The 23379-nt window shown below is 43.0% G+C and overlaps 1 protein-coding gene across 4 annotated transcripts; it reads left to right on the top strand.

Annotated features, from left to right (window-relative positions):
* Window positions 1-277: 277 nt before the first annotated feature.
* Window positions 278-22907, top strand: ZNF341 (zinc finger protein 341). 4 transcript variants are annotated; one of them, XM_035123904.3, is made up of 15 exons: window positions 278-423; window positions 5621-5731; window positions 7722-7909; window positions 8567-8716; window positions 9446-9682; window positions 11374-11569; window positions 12663-12747; window positions 13671-13861; window positions 15310-15503; window positions 17017-17225; window positions 18421-18517; window positions 19035-19167; window positions 20212-20323; window positions 21156-21226; window positions 21865-22907. In XM_035123904.3, the coding sequence occupies exons 1-15, from the start codon at window positions 393-395 to the stop codon at window positions 22386-22388; spliced, it is 2529 nt and encodes an 842-aa protein (XP_034979795.2). In that variant the 5' UTR covers window positions 278-392; the 3' UTR covers window positions 22389-22907. The 4 variants fall into 4 exon arrangements, with proteins under 4 accessions (XP_034979795.2, XP_088530654.1, XP_034979798.2 ...); XM_088674528.1 differs by having other exon boundaries at window positions 8609-8716; XM_035123907.3 differs by having other exon boundaries at window positions 358-423; window positions 9451-9682.
* Window positions 22908-23379: the final 472 nt, after the last annotated feature.

Below are 23379 nucleotides of genomic sequence, written 5' to 3' on the forward strand. Positions count from 1 at the left end.
AAAATAGAGGCAATGCGTGTACTTCTGTAACCCAAGAATACAATTAAAAAACAAAAAGAGTTGTTTCGAATTACTTTCTGTTGACTCAGAAAAATCTGTCGAAATCTTTCTAATTTTAGTTAGTAGTAAAAGGAGCAAATAAGATTTATGGCTACTTTAAGTATTTCCATTTATTTACACCACGGGGGTGCAGCTCCTCTCCGGCTCTCCCCCCCCCCCACCCTCTGGCGCTTGCACGTTGCCCCCCACCCACTTCCATAAAGCACGCGCGGACCGGCTCTTCCCTCAGCCGGCCTCCCCTCCCCTCCCCCTCTTGCTCCCCCTGGCGGCAAAGCGAGCCTCCCTCTTCCTTCCCACAATGCCCGTTTAGGCTGCTCTGCCTCGGCTCCAAGATGGCGCAGGCGATATTCGAGGCGCTGGAAGGTATCTACATCTCGATATCGGGGTGTGTGTGTGTGTGGTCGGGCGGGCGGGCTGAGGCCTAGCGCTGGTTGGGGAGGCGCCGCAAGGACAGACGTGGCTGTTCCACGCCGGGCGCCTCCCCTCCCGCCGCTGCGGACAGGGCAGGGGCTGAGAGGAGGACGACGCGGGGCCGCCCCCGGGCAGCGCGGGGGCCGAGGGAGGGTTCACGGAACAGCCGTTCAGGCGGCCCCGCTGCGCTTCTTTCCCGGCGGAGGAGCAGCAGCTGCAGCAGACGTCGCCAGCCTGCGGGCGCGGCGGCTCTTCCCGCTGCTGTCGGGGGCGACGGATCCTGGCGGGGCGTAGGGAGGCGACCGATGTCCTTCTGGCTGGGATTTTGTACTACAGGACCTAAGCAAAAAGACTTTCCTACACCCCTCAACGATATTTCCGTTTCCTCTTCCTTCTAAAGCAGGGTTTTCCAAGCTGTTGCTGGACTACAACTTTCATCATCCCTAGCTAGTAGGACCAGTGGTCACAGATGACGGGAGTGTAGTCCAAAAACAGCTGGAGACCCAAGTTTGGGAAACCCCGTTTTAATGGTTCCTCCCTTGCTTCCAGGATGCAGAGCTTACCGGTAGTGTGGTTTGGGGACAGGGCAGCCACCATTCCCAGAGACCTTGAATTCCTTCAACATGTGCAACTTTAAAACTTGGTTGAGCTTCTTGCGCTTTTGGAAAGGTTACCCGCCAGAGTAGATGGCTGCTTGCTAACCAGTTGTAAATTAGGGCTTGTTCCTACACAAATGGTGCTTAAAATTGGTTTTTCATGTTCCCACTGTCTTAATTTACATACCTTCATGTTGGCCAAAATGTCTTAAGAACATGCTGGATGTACATATATCTACACCATCCAACTCACCCAGCAGCTTGGTTTTCTACCATGGCCAGATGTTTCAGGGAATCTCACACAGAATCATAGAATCAGTGTTAGAAACTGAGATGTGAAAGCAAGGGGCTAAATGGCACCTTACGCCTGGGTTGTGGGCGCAACAATGGAATGTCTAGCTGCACTTTTTTATAACAAGAATACAAAGATGGAAATGAATGAACTGCAGCTAAAATACTATGTTCATTTTTCACATGGTCTAATCCTTCCCCTGCCCACCCCACCCCCCTAATATTCTTAAGAGGGTCTCTTCTCCAGCCTTCAGAGAGCAGCTGGAAGTGGGGAGGCAGAAAAAGGGTATTTTTTTCCTTCCACTCTGCAGTTTTAATCTGAAATCTTAGGCACAGTACTGCTCCCAGAGCTCAGAAACTGCTCATGCTAATGAAATTCCCTGTGGCAAAATATGCCTAGAACAATGGGAGTTTCAAACACTGCATAGAATTGTAGAGTTGGAAGGGCCCTTGAGGACATCTAGCCCAACCTCCTGCAAAGCGTCCATGACAGATGGCTATCCAAGACTTGAAGGAATAATTCTAACCCACTGAAGTGACTGGACTTGTCTTACTCTGTTGATTTCAGTGGGCCTACTATGAGTATGATGTTGAATATAATTCTAAGGCCGCACAAAACAAAGCACTATGATACCATTTTAATCAGTCCTGGCTTCCCCGAAAGAATCCTGAGAGCCTCTTCCTCTCACAGAACTGCAACTCTCAAAGTGGTTTAACAAGCCCTCTTCACAGGAAACTCCCAATTATATCAGAACTTTTAATCTTGCATTGTGACTGCATAGCTTCATAAGCATGGAAGAGGGCCAAGGTAACTATTTAAAAACAGTGATCACTTCCTTCTTTGTGCAGTATCCTATCCTGTCTGGACACAGAATATGTATTGGTTTAGTTAGCTCTAAAATTATATTGACTATAACATATATAGTCAATATAACACAATATAACACTATAACATATATGGTCAATATAACACCGAATGGTTATGGTGATTTTCTGGAAGTTTCTCCAATACAGTTTATTTGCTAGATTTAATCCGTGTTTTAGGTTCAGTAAAATACTTCCCATGAACCTGCAGAAAACTTAGCTGGCCTTGATTGATATGCATATTTCTTTAGAAGTGGGGCTCACTTCCTAGTAAGTATGTTTAGGTTTGCAGTCTAAAGGTGTGCAAGAGTATAGATGATGCATTTCTAACGTTTCCTTTTGGTAACCCCCCCCCCAATGAGATTGACACCTGATGTCATAAAGATGCAGCTGGGCTAAAAAGGGGGATGCAAACACAGCTGATCAATGGCACTTGCAAATACCCATATACAGTGCTTTGAAGCCCCAACAATCAGCTATCACTGGGCCATGCATATAGCCATGCACGGGTTGTTGAAGCCCTGACAAGCAGCTGATTGGTGGTTACGTAGAGCAGATTGTAGTATTTTGTAGCCCTGATAATCAACATTGTTGGGATGTCAAGTGCCACACCAGGCTTTTTTCAGTGGATTGTTGAGGCTTCAAAGCACCGTGTGTGGTGTTGTCAGATGATTGTCCAGTGAGTAGGCTTGCTCCAGTTCCCCACCCATTTTAGTGTTTTTTAGTGATGAGCCTTTTAACCCACTTATTCCTGCACATGTGTACTACAAATAATCATTCTGCTTTTACTGGTAGAATCTTAGAAAGAAAGCCTTAGAAATATTGTCAGTCCTGTTGCTTTAATAGAACAATTAATAAAACATGTTAGGTTTTAAAAATTGTGGGGTATTGATATCATAGGTGACTGTAAATCAAAAGGTTAAAAAAAAAGTAGAGAAGGGAAAAAGTTATACAGTCGTACCTCGGGTTACGACCACCTCGGTTTGCGAACAGTTCGGGTTACGAACTGCGCAAACCCGGAAGTGTTTTCGCCGCGATCGCGCGATTTGCGCATGCGCAAAGCGCGAAAATCGCGCTTTGCGCATGCGCAAAATGGCGGCGCCCGTCGCGCTCGGTTTGCGAACTATTCGGGTTACGAACTGCGATCCGGAACGGATCGCGTTCGTAACCCGAGGTATTACTGTATTATAATCTGGTTGGGGTTGTCATAATGGGAAGTGGCACCTGTTCACTGCATAGCTGCCAAGTTTTCCCTTTTCTCGCGAGGAAGCCTATTCAGCATAAGGGAAAATCCCTGTAAAAAAGGGATAACTTGGCAGCTATGGTTCACTGTCGAACCTCGGCATAGTGCCTCCCTGCAGATTCCATCTTATTTGACATCCCTATCAGTCGTGGCCCCTAGATTTGCCTTTATTAAGGCAAGATTTAATGTCTTTCCCTCCAATGTTGTGAATAATAGGTTCTCGAAAGGCCAGAGTTCAGTTATGTGTGCATGTGACAACAGATCCATAGAATCCCTTCATCATATATTATTCTGTTGCCCCTTGCACATGGTCCCTCGGACCAGATTTTTATCCCCCTTAATATCAGAAACTTTGGATAAGACCTCGGAATCCCAGCTAACATATCTGCTACAGGATAATGATCCGAGTAGATCACTCCTTGTAGTTAGATACCTGATTGCAGTTCTATCCTGTAAGAGGAAAAATGGGTTACTTTATTATTAATGATATTTCATCCAAAATAAAAAAATTCCTTCAGTAGCACCTTAAAGACCAACTAAGTTTATATTTTGGTATGAGCTTTCGTGTGCATGCACAATTCTTCAGATACACTAGAAACAGAAGTGTCAGACCCTATATATATACAGAGGGTGGTGGGGGTGGGTGGGAATGGGAGATGGGCTGATGGGAGTGGTAAACCTGTAGATGGGTGTTAATGGCTGCTGATGGCTGCAATTAGTCCTGGGCTGAGGTGCTAAAGAAAGCTTGATCATGCATAATGAGATAAGAATCCGATATCTCTATTCATCCCAGGTGCTTCCATGGTTTTAAGCTTGGTAATGATTTCCAATTCAGCAACTTCCCTTTCCAGTCTGTTCCTGAAATTTCTCTGTAATAAAACAGCTGCTTTGAGATCTTGTATAGAATGTCCTGGGAGATTGAAGTGTTCTCCTACTGGTTTTTCAGTCTTATGGTTCCTGATGTCAGATTTATGTCCATTTATCCTTTGGCGTAGGGTTTGGCCTGTTTGTCCAATATAGAGAGCTGAAGGGCACCGTTGGCATTTGATGGCATACACAATGTTAGAAGATGAGCAATTAAATAGTCCTGAGATGGTATGTTGGATGTTGTTGGGGCCAGTAATGATGTTGTCCGGGTGTATGTGGCAGCAAAGTTGGCATCTGGGTTTATTGCAGGCTCTGGTACCAGTGTCCATGTTAAGTCTGGTGGTTGTATTATTGTGGGTGAGGAGTTGTTTAAGATTGGGTGGCTGTCTGTAGGCAATGAAAGGTCTTCCTCCCAGAGCTTGAGAAAGGGAGCTGTCATTGTCCAGGAGAGGCTGTAGATCTCTGATGATGCGTTTTACTGTTTTAACTTGGGAGCTGTATGTGATGACTAGTGGTGTTCTGTTATTTTCTTTTTTGGGTCTGTCTTGCAGCAGGTTCTCCCTAGGTATCAGTCTGGCTCTGTTGATCTGTTGTTTAACTTCATCAGGTGGATATTTTAGTTCTAAAAAGGTTTGCTGTAGATCTCTTAGGTGAGATTCTCTGTCTGTAGAGTTGGAACAGATACGGTTGTAACGTAGGGCCTGGCTGTATACGATGGATTGTTTGGTATGTTTGGGATGGTAGCTAGAAGCATGTAGATATGTTTGTCGGTCAGTTGGTTTTCTGTATAAGGTGGTGTCTATACGTCCATCCTGTATTTTTATAGTAGTGTCCAAAAAATGTATTTCTTGCATAGATTGGTTCATTGTTAGGTTGATGGTGGGGTGAAAGTCATTGAATGTCTGGTGGAAGGTTTCCAGGGTCTGTTGTCCATGTGTCCAATTACCTTGTAATTGTAATTGTAATTTGTAATATTTATAGGGATAGGATTTACATGAATGGAATTAATTCAATTCATTTTATTTTATTTTGTTTTATTTTATTCTACTGTATGATGTACACTATTTTGTGTTGACATCTAAATATGGGCCTATGGCTGCAATAAAGTATTGATTGATTGAAATCAAAAGGTTAAAAAAAAGTAGAGGAGAAGGGAAAAGGTTATATTATAATCTGGTTGGGGCACTGGGGTCTTGCAGCAGAATACATGATATGCTTGATAGTTAAAATAATTCAAATCCAGTGTTTCTGAATACAGTCCCTCTAACCACCATTTCTGTTTCTCCAGGTATGGATAATCAGACAGTTCTGGCTGTTCAGTCTTTGCTAGATGGCCAGGGAGCAGTAACGGATCCATCAGGACAAAACGTCAACACATCCACCACCATCCAGTCCATGGGTGAGCCCCTCTCTGCATACCAAATGAGATGGAAAGAAAAAGAATCAGAGGTCCCATCCCCCACTTTTGATTTATTGCAAGGACGAAGAATCTCTAGCCTTGGAGGGTGCCCATGCACAAGGGCATCTCCTCCTCAGCCCCAGCTGCCTCCTCAGCTTCCCTTGCTTCCTAGCGAGCATGGGAAAATTGCAAACTGCCGGCTCTTGGGGCTTGATTTTGTTACTATGAACCCTGGCATGGGGGTGGGGAGCGCCTGTAATGCTCCCAGTTTAGATTGCCCCCCCCCTGTGTGCTAGATTGGCACTTTTGGGTGGGAGCCCCATATCTGTAGAACTCCCTCCTAGGGTACATATGCTTGTGCCATTCCATGCTGACTTTTAAATGGATTTTGTAAACCCTTTTATTCTGTGCTGCATTTAATTAATATGCTGTACTTTTTAATGTTTCACACAGCTGCTGCTGTTGTTTTTCTAAAAAAATTATTAAACATGTTCTTGGTTTACAAAAGTATGTGCATTGTCTCTACACAGCTGATGGTTTTAAATTGTTCTGGATAGCTAAATGCCAACATTGTATGGATTTTGTGGTGCTGTGAAGGCATTTTTGTTTCAGCAGGCATTTCCAGGATATTAATTTTATCTGGTCATTTTTGCATATGGGATGCAGGGTTGTTGTTTAGACTGGCATGCATTTTTGGTTTGTTTATTTAAAGCATTTTTACTCCTCACTTCAATGAAAAGGGCTCTTATAGTGCCTTAATGAAAAAGACATACCACCAAAGGAAAGGGAGATGGAAAGGGTGGAGGGGAAAAGCAAACTCAGGCACCAATTTTTAGTTACTGATGTTAAGATGACCAGCTGGGATGGAAACAGTTCAACGTGATGCAGCCATTGCTAGGTGATTGTTGATGAAGAACTAAGGTCTATCAGCAGAGCTGATGGACTTGCCCTGCTTTCCTTCTCTTCCTCTGTGGTTTCATCCCATTGATCAAATCCTGCAATTGCCAGAACTACAGAGACTTACCTGCAGGGTGTGATATGAAGTCTGGATTTGCGTATTGCTGTTGGTTGGGCTGGCTGTGGTGCTAGATGCCCTTGGAATATTTTAGGAATAAATTTCTACTACAAATGCTTATATAATTTGATTTGCTTTCTTCCTCTCACTCTAGATTGGTGATGTACAATTTGGTCCTAAACATCATTGGCTCTTGCTTCCAAGTAAATCTGCATTGCAGCTCCATCATAATTTATAAAGGTGGAATTTAGAATTAGAATAGTATTAAAATAGATTAGATTAGAATTAGAAACATGAGATCTGGCTTTCCTACTGTTCTTGTATGATATTGCATCAAGGCTTAGAGTGGGGGTTGTTGTTTTTTTCAAAGAAAAATTGAAACAGTAACAAAACAATTAAACTTACATTAGCAACTGCTACACAGCACACAATTAGAAATATTTGATCAGCGGTTTATATATGAATAAACTTCACAGTGCCATTTTGAGCATTTTCCTGTGCTTTTGTTGTTTCATCTCTTACATCAGAGTAATAGCACAATTGGGAAGCTCACCTGCCTCAGGTGGCACTTTATGTAGCACTTGTGTTTTGCTTCCTGTGCACAAAGTGCAGACGGGAATGGTTGTTTCCCGTTCTAAACGTGCAGTGGGCACGCCAACCCTGCTTTCCAAGTTCTTGTCCACTCAATATTTCCTAGTGTTTGATGATATGCAGCTCTTTCATTTGTATAGGCAGAAAAATGTGATTAGCTGTATAAACGGGTGACTTTTCTTGAGGCAGAAACTGCTTTTTAGAAAGCTAACCATGAAGAGAAATCCCACTGTTTGACAATTCACTTGCCTCTGACTAAGAGCTTCTGTTCTGGCCTGAAAGGCAAATTTGCTTCTTGTTGAAACTCTATTTTATTATTTGAGTGCAGCGATTGAAAAGGACTCTGGAGTTGGATCAATAACTTCTCTCTCTGTTTGATTGCAGATGATGAAGATGTGTTTCTTTGTGGGAAATGTAAGAAGCAATTCAACTCACTGCCTGCATTCATGACCCACAAAAGGGAGCAGTGTCAAGGCAGCACGCCCTCGTTGGCTACAGTTTCACTAGCTACTAACAGCGTCTACACACCGTCCATTACCTCAGTGCAACAGGCTCAGACAACAAATCGCCAGGTATAGATGTTGAACTCTCTGAGATCTCTGTGCCATTAACAGTGAACAGTGAAGTTCTTGCAATATTTTTTAAAAAATATATTTTAAGCCTTTTCATTTAACTACAAGCAGATGATTATTCCGTTTCTTTCTCTCTTGAAAAAAGAAAAGAAAAACCAACACACACACAACCCCAGGGAAGGGAAACTTGGGTTTTAAATGAGCTGTTGCCTGTTGAGGATCCAGACATATCACTTTGGTTTGACTGCAAATATCACGGCTTTGGGCTTGGATTAATTAATTTTTTCTGTTCTGTTAAATTTCTCCTGGAGACATTTCAAGTCAGTGTATGAATGTCACAGTAGAGCCATATAATCTGAAAACAGTAAAATATCCACATTATGAGACAAAGGTGTCGCAAGAGTTTAATGATACAATGTTTGTGAAGTGCTTTGTATGCTCAGATTTTGGTATAAATGTCAAGTGTTGCTTTCCATGTCAAGGTTTTTAGACCATTCTTCTTCTGCTCTTTCTAGCAGAGAGAGAGAGAGAGAGAGATTGCTTTGATTAATGGATTTTTTCCCTAGCCTGTTTTAATGCAGTTCACAAGAACTAAGCTATTCTTTCTGAGCTAAGATCCAACATGAAGTATTTTAAAGAATCTCTTCCTCCTAACAGATCTCTACCTATATTACTGTCCCACCCTCTCCTTTGATCCAGACATTAGTCCAGGGGAATATCTTAGTGAGTGATGAGGTCTTGATGTCAGCTATGTCTGCTTTTACAACCCTGGACCAACCAATGTCCACAGTACAACCCTCTGTGCAGGTAAGCAGAATGTTTTTATGTCCTTTAAGATGCATACATGCTTTAGCAAATTAAAGTATATAAGGGGTTAGAGATAATTTTGTGGGGATAATGACACACAAAAATCAAGCTTTTGGCTTCAGATTCATCCTTATCAGAAAATCTCTACACTGATGGCAAAATCTACATTGTGTGGAGTACTAAATTAGTGGTAACTGTTCAAGGAGGTAAGATATGTTATTGTCATTGCATAGTATGCAATGTATGTCATTGCATACAAACTTCATGTATGTCAGTGGTAAAAAAAGGCAAGTAGAATATCATGAAGCATTGTAAAAAGCATGGGAAATAATTATTGTAGAAATCCATGGTTGCAAATAGCACAAGTATGTGCAATTCCAGTGTTTCCTTTTAAGAAATAAAATAAAATAAAGCTGGAGAATAGAGGCAATGTAAGCTTTTGTCAGAGCCCACATCACCAAGCACAACTTGTAAGGTGCGAAGAAGGAAATCCAAATTTATTACAACATTTTAACTCTGATGTTACAATTGCAACAGGCTCTTTGCAGATACCAACACAGATAACATTTTTTTCCATCACATGTCAACCATACTCAATGTGGAAAAGATACTTGTGTGCTACAGGTAGCTTTACCCACAAAAGTAATCTTGGTTTATGAATGGGAATTGAGCCTGGGAAATCTGATGCTCTCTTCCAAAGCTTGCTAATTTCTCATCCTATCTTTTTAGAGCAGCCTGAATATGCATACTGGAGCTGGATACCTTTCTCAACCACCACCACCTCCTCCCCCACCACCACCGCCACCTCAGCCTCCTCCTCCCGCACCTCAGTCTCTTGGAGCGCCAGGCCAGCCCAACTCAGGCAGCAATGGAGTGGTGGAAGTGTACAGTACATCAACCCCCATGGCTGGGAATAGCACAGTAGAGATACAGAATCTGGGGATGCAGCCCTACCCACCTATGGAGGTAAAATTTATTTTATTTTTTAATTTTTTGACCCACATAGTGCCGTATGGTTCCAAGTGTTTGCTTACTGCCTTTCCCCCTGAAGGGCACGTGGTCTCCGGTTACAAGAAGACTGTGATAAAATGCTCTTTTCTGATTCACTTAGCCTCAAAATACTATTTATCAAAGAAATTGGAGGCGCAGCAAGATGAACAAGCTTGTCTTCTAATCAGTGATTATTTTCTCTGTGAGCAAAATAGTGATCAGAAAGATGTCAGCCAGCTGCAGGGAGTTGAGGGAACAAGGAAAACGATTTATGGGCAACAGAAATCGATTGGTGTGGAGAGATCGCTAGAATGAAACATGTGTCGCTAGCCCAATGTGATTAAGAGGGAACATCATATAGTTGTCAGCAAGTACTGTAGAAGAATGTCAACGCTAAACCAGGAGGCAGAGGGTTTGTTTAGAAAGCTACTAAGAGATGGAGTTCATGAAGACAAAGCCAGGAAAGCCTAGTAAGTAACCTAGCCTGAGTATTAAGACAATAGTCCAAGATGGAATTGCATCTTTGAAGAGCACACACTGCTGAAGCTCTTTTCAAGACATGTATTTTTTTATTTTTATTTTACATAACTGTTAATTTGGGAGTAAAATGAAAATCTTGCAGATAGAAAAAGCATAATCAAATGCTACATAGAAAAAAGAAATGTGGCAAAACCCTTTGCCTAATTTTGTTGTTGTTGAGTTCATACCCTCAGATAAAGCAGGGGCCACAGTGAAGAGGACTGGCTCTCACTGTCACCCCATTGCACTCAATTACGTATGCATCTGATACCATAACACTGGTTTTACTTTGCCTATGTAAGATAAATTTGATATATTCTCTAATCTTAATCATAGATCTCAGTCTATATGATTTATATCCCACCTTTGGACTCAAAGAGCTCTCAGTTTGTCTGAGAAAGAAAGTCCCACTGTCTTCTGCATTCAAATTCTAAAAAGTGACTTCAAGTTCTATAAGGCAATCATGGAGTCAAAATTGTTAAATGTTTTGACTCGGTTCTAGTTCGAGAGTGTCTGAAGTTGTTCTGGATCCTGGGCATTTCTCTGGAACCTGTTCAGTTCCATTTCACATGAGAAAACGTAAATATGCATTGCACTAAAGAGTTGTAAAGCAGGGTGAAGTATGGTAATGGATCAAATTTGATACAACTAAATGTTAAGTCATAATTCATATGACCTTCACTAGATAATTCCACTTGTGCCTTGCTTTTGACTTCTCAGCCCTTTGACAGGACAGTGAGCAGCAGCCAAGACAACTCACTTCTCTTTCCACACTGCATTTAGGATGATAACCACATTTGAAATTAGACCACACTTCACTTATTTTTATTTATTATTACATTTATGTGCCACCTTCCCCCCAAAAGCTCAAAGTAGCATACACAGTTCTTCCCTTTCTCATTTTAGCCCTGTGAGGTAGGTCAGGCTGAGAGATGGTGACGGAACCAAGGTCACCTGTGAGTTTCATGGTTGAGTGAGGATTTGAACCCTGGTTTCCCAGATCCTAGTCCAACACCCAACCACTACACCATGCTGGATCTAGCATGTTCAGCAGAATATTCAATGTTTAGAAGTGGAAACATCTTTTCAGAGTTGTCAGTGTTGTTACTGCATTTCCAGCATGTTTTCATCAATAATTTCTATTTTAGGTGCCCAATCAATGTGTGGAAACCCCAGTTTACCCCTCCCCTCCAGTATACAGTCCAGGGAAGCAAGGTTTTAAGTCTAAAAGCCCCAACACTGTTGCTCCCTTGAACAATGCCTGTGGAGGAAACGTGACCAATTTTGATCCGGCTTCAGCTGCCAAGAATCATCGTCTTAAGACAGACAGCAGCCTCCTAGAAGGTAAGGCTTCTTGCCACCAGTGCTTGCTGTAACCTTATCCACAGGTGGGCATCAGAATGTGAGAATCTATTTGTAAATGGATGTTAAGTGCCTCGCGCTTCCTTTTCCACACTTCTCTACATAACATTTGAAATAGAATTTTCATGTTTTCACATCTAGGATGATGCACCTGCAGCTTTCCAATGTTGCGAGCTTGTTCATATTTCCACAGTCCGGGGGGATAGAAGATACAAATCAATATTTTAGATGATGCAGACAAATGAATTAAAATACTTGTGTGGGCTTAATGGACTGGTATGAGTGTTTTTGCAGCTAAGTGTTTTGCAGCTAAGTGTCAGGTGTGCATCACACATTGCGGAATTCCTACACAGAAAGCCCTTCCTTGCAGGAATTAGCTTGCAGTCTGCTTGTGGATTGTCTGCTGTCGCTATTCCATATCCCGTGGGGGTAGGTGGTGGGTGGGATTGGTGCATATTTATCACAGTGGGAACTCGGAGCCATTGCCTAAGCAAGTGCTGATATGTCCCACTACAGAAAAACAGAATGTCTGTTTATCTCATCCGTATTTTCAGGAAATTATGATGTTTGCTGCAGTCTATTAAAGCTTGTTATTTTTGTTACTCTGGTGGTAGAGGAGTTGCTGTGGTGCTGTTCCTTCCTGTGCCACCAGATGATGTGAAAAGCCCCGACTACACAGGAGGAGCCCATGCCAGTGTAATCCCAGCTTCCAGATTATTAACACTGATATGGAGAAAATCCAAAGTAGGAATTCCTGGTTTGAGGTTTCTCACCCTAGTAATGCAGAGTTTGAAGTGTTGAAGCTGCTCCATAAGCACAAGGGGCAATGTGATTACTGGGCCTAAGTAGCTTATTTTGCCCACTAAGGATCCTACTTCTTAGCTGAGATTATTGGCCACCATATCCGTTTCCATGCTTCCATCATTGTACCTAAGATTTATGCTTCACTTTCATCCCAATGTTAGACATTGTCCCCAAATACAGTTCTGGCACAATGGAGAGCGAGGGAGTAAGAATCCACGACAGTGGCCTCCCCAACTTGAGCTCATGATCATTTCCGACCGCTTTATTTCAGGGAAACCCAAGTCACCAAAACTGAAATGCACATACTGCGATAAGGCGTTCACCAAGAACTTCGACCTGCAGCAGCATATCAGGAGGTAACGTTGGCATTCCAAATGAGGCATACAGATTATGGCTAATTGGATAGGATGAGGGATTGGCTGGACACTCTGAGCAACAGGTCACTTCCATCTGAGCCATTCTTCTATGCTGGATAAGACTTTGAAAATCAATGCTACCTTGCTGCTAGGTCAGTGTGGTCCCCAAAAAGTTCAACATTGGCCTCAGAATGGCCTGAGTGTGTAAATGTGTGTAGTTTGTGAAACCTAAATTCAGCCACAGCTCTCAGCTGATAAACCCACCAGATCTTGCAGTGCTACACCACAGCCTGTTGCCAGCCTGCCAAATTGGGCCTGCCAGTCACTCTCCTGACTGGTCGTAAGTGATCCTACTGGGAACAATAGCTTCTAGGCTGCCACATTCACCTCCCGTTTTGCATCCCAACACTTAGAAACAGTCTGTCCACATGCTCCATTTTACCTGGGCTTTTCGTCCTTGGTTTGAAGGGTTTTTACGTATTTGGTGGAGCAGGATCTGCTGGACCTGTCCTTTTTATTTGTATCAATTTGCTTCTTTGTTCGGTTTTTATTATGTTTATTGTAATTCATTTTAGTATTTTTTATTGTGTCTGTAAGTGCGTTGAGTCGTTTTTATGAACAAAGCAACTAAATAATAAGAATTATCCAGTTTTTGCTTTGTGCTTCCAAGCCAAAGTTTCTGCTTATCTTGCCAGTAGCCATTTAGTAGTTCCTGCTTCCCAGTACCACTTCCTGCTTCCCTGGATAGACTTCTTAGTGGCAGGAATTCCACTTCATTTTGACACTGTTTTTAAAAAGCTCTTTATTTTGGAAATCAAACCTGTTACCTTTGCCGAAAAGGAGCTGGAGCAGTGTGGCTGTTCCCCTGTGGAGAGAATGATTCTGCCTTACCCTCCCTTATGCAGTCTCCTCTTTTCCTTCAGTCACACAGGGGAGAAGCCATTCCAGTGCATCGTATGTGGTCGTGCCTTTGCCCAAAAGTCCAATGTGAAGAAGCATATGCAGACGCATAAGGTGTGGCCACCAGGAATTGGGTGTACCGTCTCTCGGAGCTCTGTTACTGTGCAAGTCATGGCACTCAACCCCAACCAGCAGGAGGATGAGGAGAATGCAGGTGCATTACTTACTGGTGGGATGGCCAGTTGACTGGTGACCTGCTCCCCAAACCTCTGAATAATTGTGCTTCCACTTGCTTCTACTTGTCTTGGTCCCTAGGACTAGGAAGGACTGGAGAGTAGATTCATGTGTACTACCGACTTCAAAATTTATTGGATCATGAATGTAGGGGCCAGGTTTGCAAGCTACAACTGGGTCACAATCCATTATTTTGTACTCCATCCATGTTATCTCTCACCTGCCCCAGCCCTCCTCCTAATTTGAAAGTTTTGCACAGTAGTGGGATCTGGCAGTAGGAGACAAATCCAGAATTCTTTATCTTTGAGCTTGTTTGGATGTGTTTAGATGGTGATCATGAATCCCCAGACATGGGGCGGGCGAAGGGATGCTACACAGTATATTATACTTGCGAAGCACATTGTTTATTCCTAAGATTTAGTTGTTTCACGTGAGAACAATCCATGGAACAGAGCTTGTTTAGCCAGCGACTTCATGTATTGCATAGCTGACATCCTAAATATCCCTGCTACTAGCCATGGTTGATCTTAAGGAATTAGCTGAGCCTTGCACACCAAATCAATTGTACATGATGGTCCAGTTACTTTGCCCAGATATCGAATGGCAATGTGCCAGCCTGTCTAGCCAATCTCTTTTCCACCTTGTCAGCTAATTAGTTGGGTGGGAAGGGCATTCCCATCCCCTTATTTCAGGAAGCTATAGATGGGTTTTACCAAAACAGAAGGGATCAGCTACAGGTGTAACAAGTCTGAAAGTGCAGAATGAACTGGGTGAATACTGACTACAAATTACAGTGAACCTAATTTGACTAGCTGGCAGAGAATGACATTTGGTGCTCCCCACAGTACTACCTCCTCTCCACAGTGCCTAAGGCCTCTCGCCAACCAAGGGTAGGTCTTGACCTAGTTATCACTGATGCAATAAATGTGTATCTAGGCTATACCCACTTCAGACTACAGTTTCTATATGACACATAGAAAATGGGTATTTCAGAGCTAAGGCTAGGCAATAATCCTTCCTGGCATCAGGTTTGTTGTACTGAGGGTCATTCAGTCATGTGAGCTCTCACCTGCAGTTTGAAGTGGTACAATCCAGGCCCACATTAACCTTGCCAAGAACTAGAGCTTGGATCAGCAAGTTCCTCTGTCATTTAAACTCTAAAATACCCAGAGCGGAGGTCTCACTCCCTAATGATAACGCATATAAAGTGAAAAGCACAGGGAAGGGAAAATGAAGAGAAGCTGGACCCCCCCCCCACCCGCTTTGCATTTTGGGAGAGCTGGCTGGCTGTGATTTGAGTATTGTATTAAAATGCACTGCTGACCTTGGTTGTAAACTGTTCTTATAATTACCATACTAATAATAACAACTCTAGTAACTCCCAAAGCTGAACCTCTAATATGTATGTGTCTTGGCTATTTCCTCCAGGTTTAAACACGGTTCCTAGAAGCAGCCCCCCACAGCCACAGGTCATGCCTCCTGCAGAAGAGCATGAGGCTTGCAAACTGGAAGCTAAGCAAGTGGTCTTGATAGACAGTTCTTACCAGTGCCAGTTCTGCCCCAACAAATTCTGCACATATTTCCAGTTGAAATCGCACATGACCCAACACAAACATGAACAGGTGGGTGCCAAGTCAAAGGATGACTTCCCCCTGCGCTGCTAAACTCTTTACCGTTCTCTCTGACTTACAGAAGTAGCAAATGGATGCACAAAATTTGCATAAAGGACATAGGTGATAGAACCCAATTTTTATTTGTGCAAAATGCAGGCTAATTTGGCACGGAATGTTGATTTCTTTATTGAGTCAGACCAATGATCAGTCTAGTCTAGTAAAATCTTGCCTGGCTGGCAAAGGCTCAGAAATGCTGCAGCCAAAGATGCTAGAGATGGAACCTGAGACATTATGCACACAGAAATGTGTTTTTGTACAACTGATCTGCAGCCCTCCTGCAGACAATACACTTTATTCCTATCCAAACTTCTGGGTAGGAATAGCACAATAAAGCTAAACGATTGCTCACTAAATTTCTTACAGCTTAGGTACCCTTTGATACCCCTTCCCCAAAAGGTTTGTTTTAGTGTAAGAATTACCTGCCTGCAAAAAAGTCCACCTCATTTATGTCTGCCTGAGCCACTGTCTTGGATGTGTCCTCATGTATACTTTGCATGCAGATGATCTCAGGTTCAATCCATGGCATTTCTAGGTATTGCTGGGAAAGACCCCTGTCTGAACCCCTGAAGAACTACTCTCAGTCAGTGTAAACAATGCTAATCTAGATCAGTCTGGTTTGACTTGGTAGAAGGCGTCTTTCTATGTCCCCTGACTTGAAGGAGGCAAATCGAGACTAGGAACTCATACAGATATACAACCTGTAGCCTCCTCTAAGGGTAGGTCATTTTGTGCTCTCTCTAACTGAATGAGCCACTGCCCACCATAGCTGCCAAGTATCTCGTATCCGCCGGGAAAACCCCTTTTTTCTTACCGTTTCCCGGCGGTCTCCCGTTTAGCGAAAAATCCCGGTATTGTCCCTTAAATCGGGATACTTGGCAGCTATGAGTGGAGGAGAATGCAATTGTAAGCAACCCTAATTACCCGGCCATTTTTCTGGTGCCGCTTGCCCTTCTATGGGCACCAGAAAATGGCAGCGCCAGCGCCGGAAGTCGCTTCCACGCATGACCGGAAGTTGCGTGACGCGACTTCCAGTGGCGCTTGCCCTTCTATGGGCATCAGAAAATGGCGGCGCCGGAAGTCGATTTTATGTGTTTCCGGTCATGCGCGGAAGCGACTTCCGGCGCTGGCGCCGCCATTTTCTGGTGCCCATAGAAGGGTGAAGTGCCACCGGAAGTTGCGTCACGCAACTTCCGGTCATGCGCGCGCTGCCGATCCCGGATATTTACGACCCGGACTTGGCAGGTATGCTGCCCACCATCAGTATAGCATGCTTGGAAAGAGAGGTTAGAATAATAAATCATTCAGAGATGGAGCAGGCAACCTCCTTTATAGGAGCGTACAAGAATCTTTAACTGCATTTATGAATTTATTTCTCACAGCACACTAGGGTTTGCTTGTTTTCATGATGATAAGCGGTCAGGGTTACTGGTCTAATCATTCTCCTATCACCATTAATGTGCAGGTTTACAAATGTGTTGTGAAAAGTTGTGCTCAAACATTCCAGAAGCTGGATTCCTTCTTGGAGCACATCAAGAACCATCAGGAGGAGCTGAGCTACCGTTGCCACCTCTGCAGCAAGGACTTCCCCTCTCTCTATGAACTGGGTGTCCATCAGTATTCCCACAGCTTGCTCCCTCAACACAGTCCCAAGAAGGACATTGCCATTTACAAGTACAGTAGTTGTTGGGAAAGTGCTTTTTCCATCTATGTTTGGAGGGAGCAATTATAGCTTTTGACTTCAAGCTTAATTTTGTTATTGTCAGGGCAAACATTTACATGTATGTGGCACTCAAGTGATGTCTTAGAGACTATTTTGATTGAATGGCTTAGGTAGGTAGATCTCACTGACTTAGGTAGGTAGATGAAACATATCAGATGAAACTGGTTTGGGATTCTGGTTTGAGAGCAAGTAAACTATAGTTTGTTGCAATTCAGATAAAATGGCAAAACTCTGGTTTTCTAAAAACTAGAAGCAGAAGGCATTAATCTGTTGTTTGACGCTTGTACTAATTCTGTACTGACAAACTGTTGCATCTTTGTTTATTTATTTAACATTCTTACACCTCACTTTGTTGCCCCAAGAGGCTCTCAAAGTGATTTAGAAAATATTCTCAAAGCAAAACCACTTGCAGAAACAGAAATTGCACACTGCCCATATGAAATAAAGGATTTTTAGGCCATTGAATTAAGCCATTGTCACTGGTCACTGGTCACAGATTAGAGAACATTTTGAGAATAAAATGTGGCCCCCAGGTCTTGAAAGTTCTCAGATAATTATAAAAGGTGACTAGGTTTTGCTGATATATTTTTGGGAGCTCTGGTGTCAATGGTCAACTTGGGGTACAAGAACAAGTAGTTTTCTTTAAGCTCTCCACCCCCACCCACCCCAATCCACTCCACCTGCCTCCATTGTTTCAAAGGTTAAATTACCTCAGTTAAGCAATGTGGGAGTGGGGGGGGGCAGCTTTGAACTTAAAATTAGGAGGAAGTGATTTATCTGTTTATTACAGTTTTAATCCCAGCACTTTTCAAAGCAAAGCACATGGTCCTTCCCCATTCCTTTAGCCTCGCAATCAACCTCCCAGTTCTGTAAAGTTGGTTAGGCAGAGAGTTAGTTACTGACTCAATGTCTCCCAGTGACCTTCATGGCTGAGCAGATATTTTAACCCAGATCTCCTGTGCCTAAGCCAAGCACTCTTAGTCACTGCACCACACTGGGGACTCAAGGTTATAAATTGTCTCATTTTCTTCTTTGATAATATTCATAATAAATATCAATGCATACTAAAATTGGACCCTAGTCCTCTAACTCAATGCATTCTGTTGACCTAACTCAGTGCATTCTTTCTTCTTCCTCCCGCTTCAGGTGTGTCAAGTGTGTAAATAAATATTCTACCCCAGAAGCCCTGGAGCATCACTTACAGACAGCAACACACAACTTTCCCTGTCCTCACTGTCAGAAGGTAGGTAGATGATGGCCTTGACGAAGTCAGTTTACTCTTTGGGGCCATTGGTGGTTTTATTAGCTGTTTTCCCTATGCCCTCTTATATATTTGTGCAGACTTCTTTTCTATCCTATCTTTGTGAGATCTGCTAGGCTGAGAAAATAGATTTATCCAAGACTGCCTACTGAAAGGTTGAAGTTGCATAGTGGATGCATGCTAATGCCCAGTTGACCTGTGCAGTATATTTGCACTGTCACAGGAGCTAAGCATGGGCCACATTGCCCCTGGTTAACAAGGTATGTTCCTTCCTATGACTCTTCCTCCCATATTGGACCTGCAGGAATTGGCCATGCAATTATAACTAAAAGAGCATCTCCATGATCTGTTAAGTCATCATTCTCTCTGGATGAGAGTTGCACTGCACATTTTTATGGTGAGCGTCATTTAGAAAAATGTGTGCCCTTAGCCCAGGAGTAAGGGCTGCTGCCCTCCCAGATGGCTGTGCTCTTAGTCATGTGTTGTCTTCTTTTTCCAGGTGTTCCCTTGTGAGAGGTACTTACGACGTCATCTACCTACACATGGGGGTGGAGGGAAATTCAAATGTCAGATCTGCAAAAAATTCTTCCGCCGAGAACACTACCTCAAACTACACGCTCACATTCACTCAGGTAGGCAATAGCACAGTACTTCTTTCCTGCATGTTGAACCCATTCATTCTTTGAGGTCTGCTGCTACCATTCCTAGTGATGATCAGCAACCTGCTTCCTAATGTAAGCCCATTGTTTTTAAAGTCAATTCAGGTCAGGCTTGCCCCCCTCCCCTTATAGTCATTATTTTATTGCTTACATTTCACTTAGCTGTTTGAATAGTTGCAGCCAGCTTGGTAATCTTTTTGAGTATTGGTTAGGACAGGGGTCAGCAAACTTTTTCAGCAGGGAGCCGGTCCACTGTCCCTCAGACCTTATTGGGAGGGGGGGACTATATTTGGGGGGGGAAAGAACGAATTCCTATGCTCCACAAATAACCCAGAGATGCATTTTAAATAAAAGGACACATTCTACTCATGTAAAAACATGCTGATTCCCAGACCGTCTGCAGGCCAGATTTAGAAGGCGATTGGGCCGGATCCAGCCCCCGGGCCTTAGTTTGCCTACCCAAGAGTTAGGAGGTCACTGTATATGCAACTGATCATCTGATGAACAAACAGGCAAGTTTTATGCAGAAAGGTGACTTCTCCGTTAACACCAGATGTAGTATTGAAACTGTTTAAAATGCATCCAACTGCCTACACAGTTCTCAGTAGTTAACATCCAGGCATATATATTGTGACCAACAGGGAGAGATAGATGAGAGATCTTCAGGAACTTAAGAGCCTGGTTCTGCTGCATCTGTTTTCTGCAGCCCAGCCAAAGCAAGGGAGTTACAGTGGTACCTCGGGTTACAGACGCTTCAGGTTACAGACTCCGCTAACCCAGAAATAGTACCTCGGGTTAAAGAACTTTGCTTCAGGATGAGAACAGAAATCGCGAGGTGGCAGCACGGCAGCAGGAGGCCCCATTAGCTAAAGTGGTACCTCAGGTTAAGAAGTTTCAGGTTAAGAACGGACCTCCAAAACGAATTAAGTTCTTAACCCGAGGTACCACTGTATTAGAATATCTGTAAGCCAAGCTTAGCCTGCAACTCCCTTACTGAGTTTATGTCTCTGTCCACAGGTGAAAAGCCTTTTAAATGCTCTTTGTGTGACTCAGCCTTCAACAGGAAAGATAAACTCAAACGGCATATGCTGATCCATGAGCCTTTCAAGAAATATAAATGCCCCTTCTCGTAAGTACCATATCACGTTTTCAACAGCAGCCAATAATGGCACTGGCTTTGCAGCCATTAGATGGAAAGTGTAATTCATCTTACCACATTCTCTCTTTTCATTGTTCATTGGAAGACAGTTTAGAAATGGAAGAGCTAGGCAGACAATGGTGATGCCTTGCAATTCTAAGGGCACTTCTGGATGGCATCATCACACATTACATAGGGTGCCTAGACACAGACTTTTGGTTACACCCTGCCACCGGCCCATACTCGATTCAATGAATTCACACACACCCCAGTGCCCACTTTGTTATCATGCAATCCATACTTCTGCTTACAGCAAGAAGGGTTTTACTTGGTTTTGCCCTTCCCTTTTGTGGCTTGTTTGGCTTATTTGCTTGAGTCATTGGCTGCACAGGCATCTTAACAGAATGCAGCTTTACTGTATTTGCTTTATATTTGGTATGAATTGGCAGGATGATGGAGGGTTAGATCTGATGGGTGATTTTGGTTCCTTCCAACTCTTCAATTAAGGATAAACTTGCAGCTCTTTATTGGCACAATACTTGCATTTCTTTTTCAGGTGTCCAGTTTCTCGAAAGCAATGCAAAAGGCAAAAACAGCAAAAAGCATTTTTCATTTGCAGGCCAATTTGATCTGCAATGTTATGCAGGCTTTTTTCTTCTTCTTTTGGTACCAAGGCAAGGAGATCAGAAAGCTCTGATGATTGTTCTGCTATTTTAAATCATAAGAAACACCCAGCATTTCTTGCACACTGCTGAAACATCTGAGACTCCTATCTATATCATCCAACATCTGATTAAATATTTGTTTTGAATTTTTGTCGCAGAAATCATACAGGCTGCAATAAAGAGTTCAACAGACCGGACAAATTGAAAGCTCATATTCTCTCCCATTCAGGTAAATGAAATTCTGGCTCATGCTCTGCCCTATGCTGCAGATAAACAGGTTCATTTAATTTTCTTCACTCACCTAATTATAGAACCACAGGGATCTTTTTGTTTTTTTGTTTCTCAGCTGCAGGTAAGTGGGGGGGGCAGTGTAGCTCAAGAATATATCTGGGGCTTTTCAGTTTGGAAAGGAGGTGAATAAGGCAGTGGGAAATAAAGGGTGTATAAAATTATGCTTGGTGTATAAAAAGTAGATAGATAAAGTTGAATGGTGGGATATTCAGGACAGACATAAAGAACTACTTCACAGAACACATAGTGGCTTCCACAGAATTTGGTGATAGCCACTAACTTGTATAGCTTTAGAAAGGGATTAGGTAAATTCATGGAGGATAAGGCTATCAATGCCTACTAATCATGATGGCTATGTACAACTTTCAAGATAAGAGGTACCATTCCTCCATATAGCAGTCACTAGGAAACCAATGGGAGGGTGCCATCATTCTCTTGCCCTGGTTATTGGAATCTGATTAGCCATTATGAGAAACAGGATCCTGGACTAGCTAGGCCTTTGTTCTGATCTGGCAGGGCTCTATGTTCCTAGTCCATGAGCCCTTTTGCAACTAAGTTGTGTTCTTCTCGATTTAGGGATGAAGATCCACAAGTGCCAATACTGCAGCAAGGCCTTCAGCCGGCGAGCTCACATGGTGGAACACCAGCGCTCTCACACTGGAAACTATAAATACCGCTGCCCTACATGCAGCAAAGGCTTTACACGCCAGAAGTACATGAAGGACCACAAGTGTAGACTGAGTTCAGCCAAGGACAAAGAGCTGCCAGTCAGAAAATCCCAAAAGAAGTGGGGGACTCGTGGGCGGAAAGTGGGGCTTCCTGTTTCAGCTCAGTTGACCTTGACAGAACTGAAAGACAGTACAGATGGAGGAAACTCTCAGAAAGGTGGTCCTAGTAAAGAACAGTTTCCAGTGTCTGACACAGTCCTGTCCATTGTGGTTGGCAGATCAACGGCCGTGTCGGCAACAGACACTGATCTTGGCAACCCTACCCAATGCAGTGGCATTCCATCCAACCTTGCTCTGGCCGAGTTGCAGCCTGGCTCGGAGAGTCCATGCGCCATGCTAGCAGTCCCTGTTTACATTCAGGCTACTGAATAACTGAATAGTACTGTGATTTAATGGGGGAAATAATTCCTCTGCTGTTTGATGGAGATATGCTGCTGCAGGGATTGGAAATGAATGGAATGTGTATGTGTACTGTGTGTGTGTGTGTGCGTGTGCGTGTGTGTTTCAGCTGCCATGATGCAGTGATCAGCATTCATGAAGAATTTTGTTGATAAAAGTGAGAGTAGCTCCTCTTATCCAGATGAATTAATCATGTGGAGTACTGAAAGGTATGGTTGCATGCTTTTCTTTGAAAGATGCTTATTGGTTAACATATGTTATGATGATTCCTGAATCCAGTGAGAAACACAATACAGAACATTGAAATAACATACAAGACCTGATTTTTTTTAATTGTAGTACATCCCATTTGTAATTATTTTCTGAAATTTGTAATACCCTGTATCTAGACAATTTGTCTTTCCAGCTGTAAGCAAACAATCCTTCGTACTGGGAGTAAGTCCATTATGTTCTCAATTGGGAATGTCATTCATAAATGCTCTCAACAGAAACATACTATGACTCTGATGTATGTAGAAAAGGGATGCAGTTCTGCACAAATACCATGGTCCAGTTTAAATTTGAGCTTTCCCTCATGAACTTACTAGGATTAGCATATGATGAGCAGCAACCTCATATAAAAGGAAACCTGCCTAAATGCATGATTTAGAAATGTAAGTGTGCTGGAAGTGTATAGGCAGCTACTGACTGCATTGTGAAGAGGGGCAATTCTCAATTCTGTGTAATCAACAATGCCTAATGAAGAATTGGAGAAGGAATGTGAGAGACAGAGGAGAGAGGAGGGAAAGTTGAACTAAACAGTTTTATCAATTAACAACATCCTCACTAAAACAACATCCTCACCCACCCATAGAATTGATGTTACAGTTTCAAGTTTTGCCATAGCACCCACCCATAGAATTGATGTTACAGTTTCAAGTTTTGCCATAGCCAGGCTACCTAAATTCAGACCAGAAACATCAGA

The sequence above is a fragment of the Zootoca vivipara genome, chromosome 7, assembly GCF_965207765.1.
Source record: "Zootoca vivipara chromosome 7, rZooViv2.hap1.1, whole genome shotgun sequence".
Classification (NCBI taxonomy): Eukaryota; Metazoa; Chordata; class Lepidosauria; order Squamata; family Lacertidae; genus Zootoca; species Zootoca vivipara.

Excerpts from the sequence above, each read along its gene's own strand:
- ZNF341 (XM_035123904.3), top strand. The coding sequence starts at position 393 with ATGGCGCAGGCGATATTCGAGGCGCTGGAAG. Across the intron at positions 424-5,620 it reads GATATTCGAGGCGCTGGAAG|GTATGGATAATCAGACAGTT; the intron begins GTATCTACATCT and ends CTGTTTCTCCAG. Across the intron at positions 12,748-13,670 it reads CTGCAGCAGCATATCAGGAG|TCACACAGGGGAGAAGCCAT; the intron begins GTAACGTTGGCA and ends CTTTTCCTTCAG.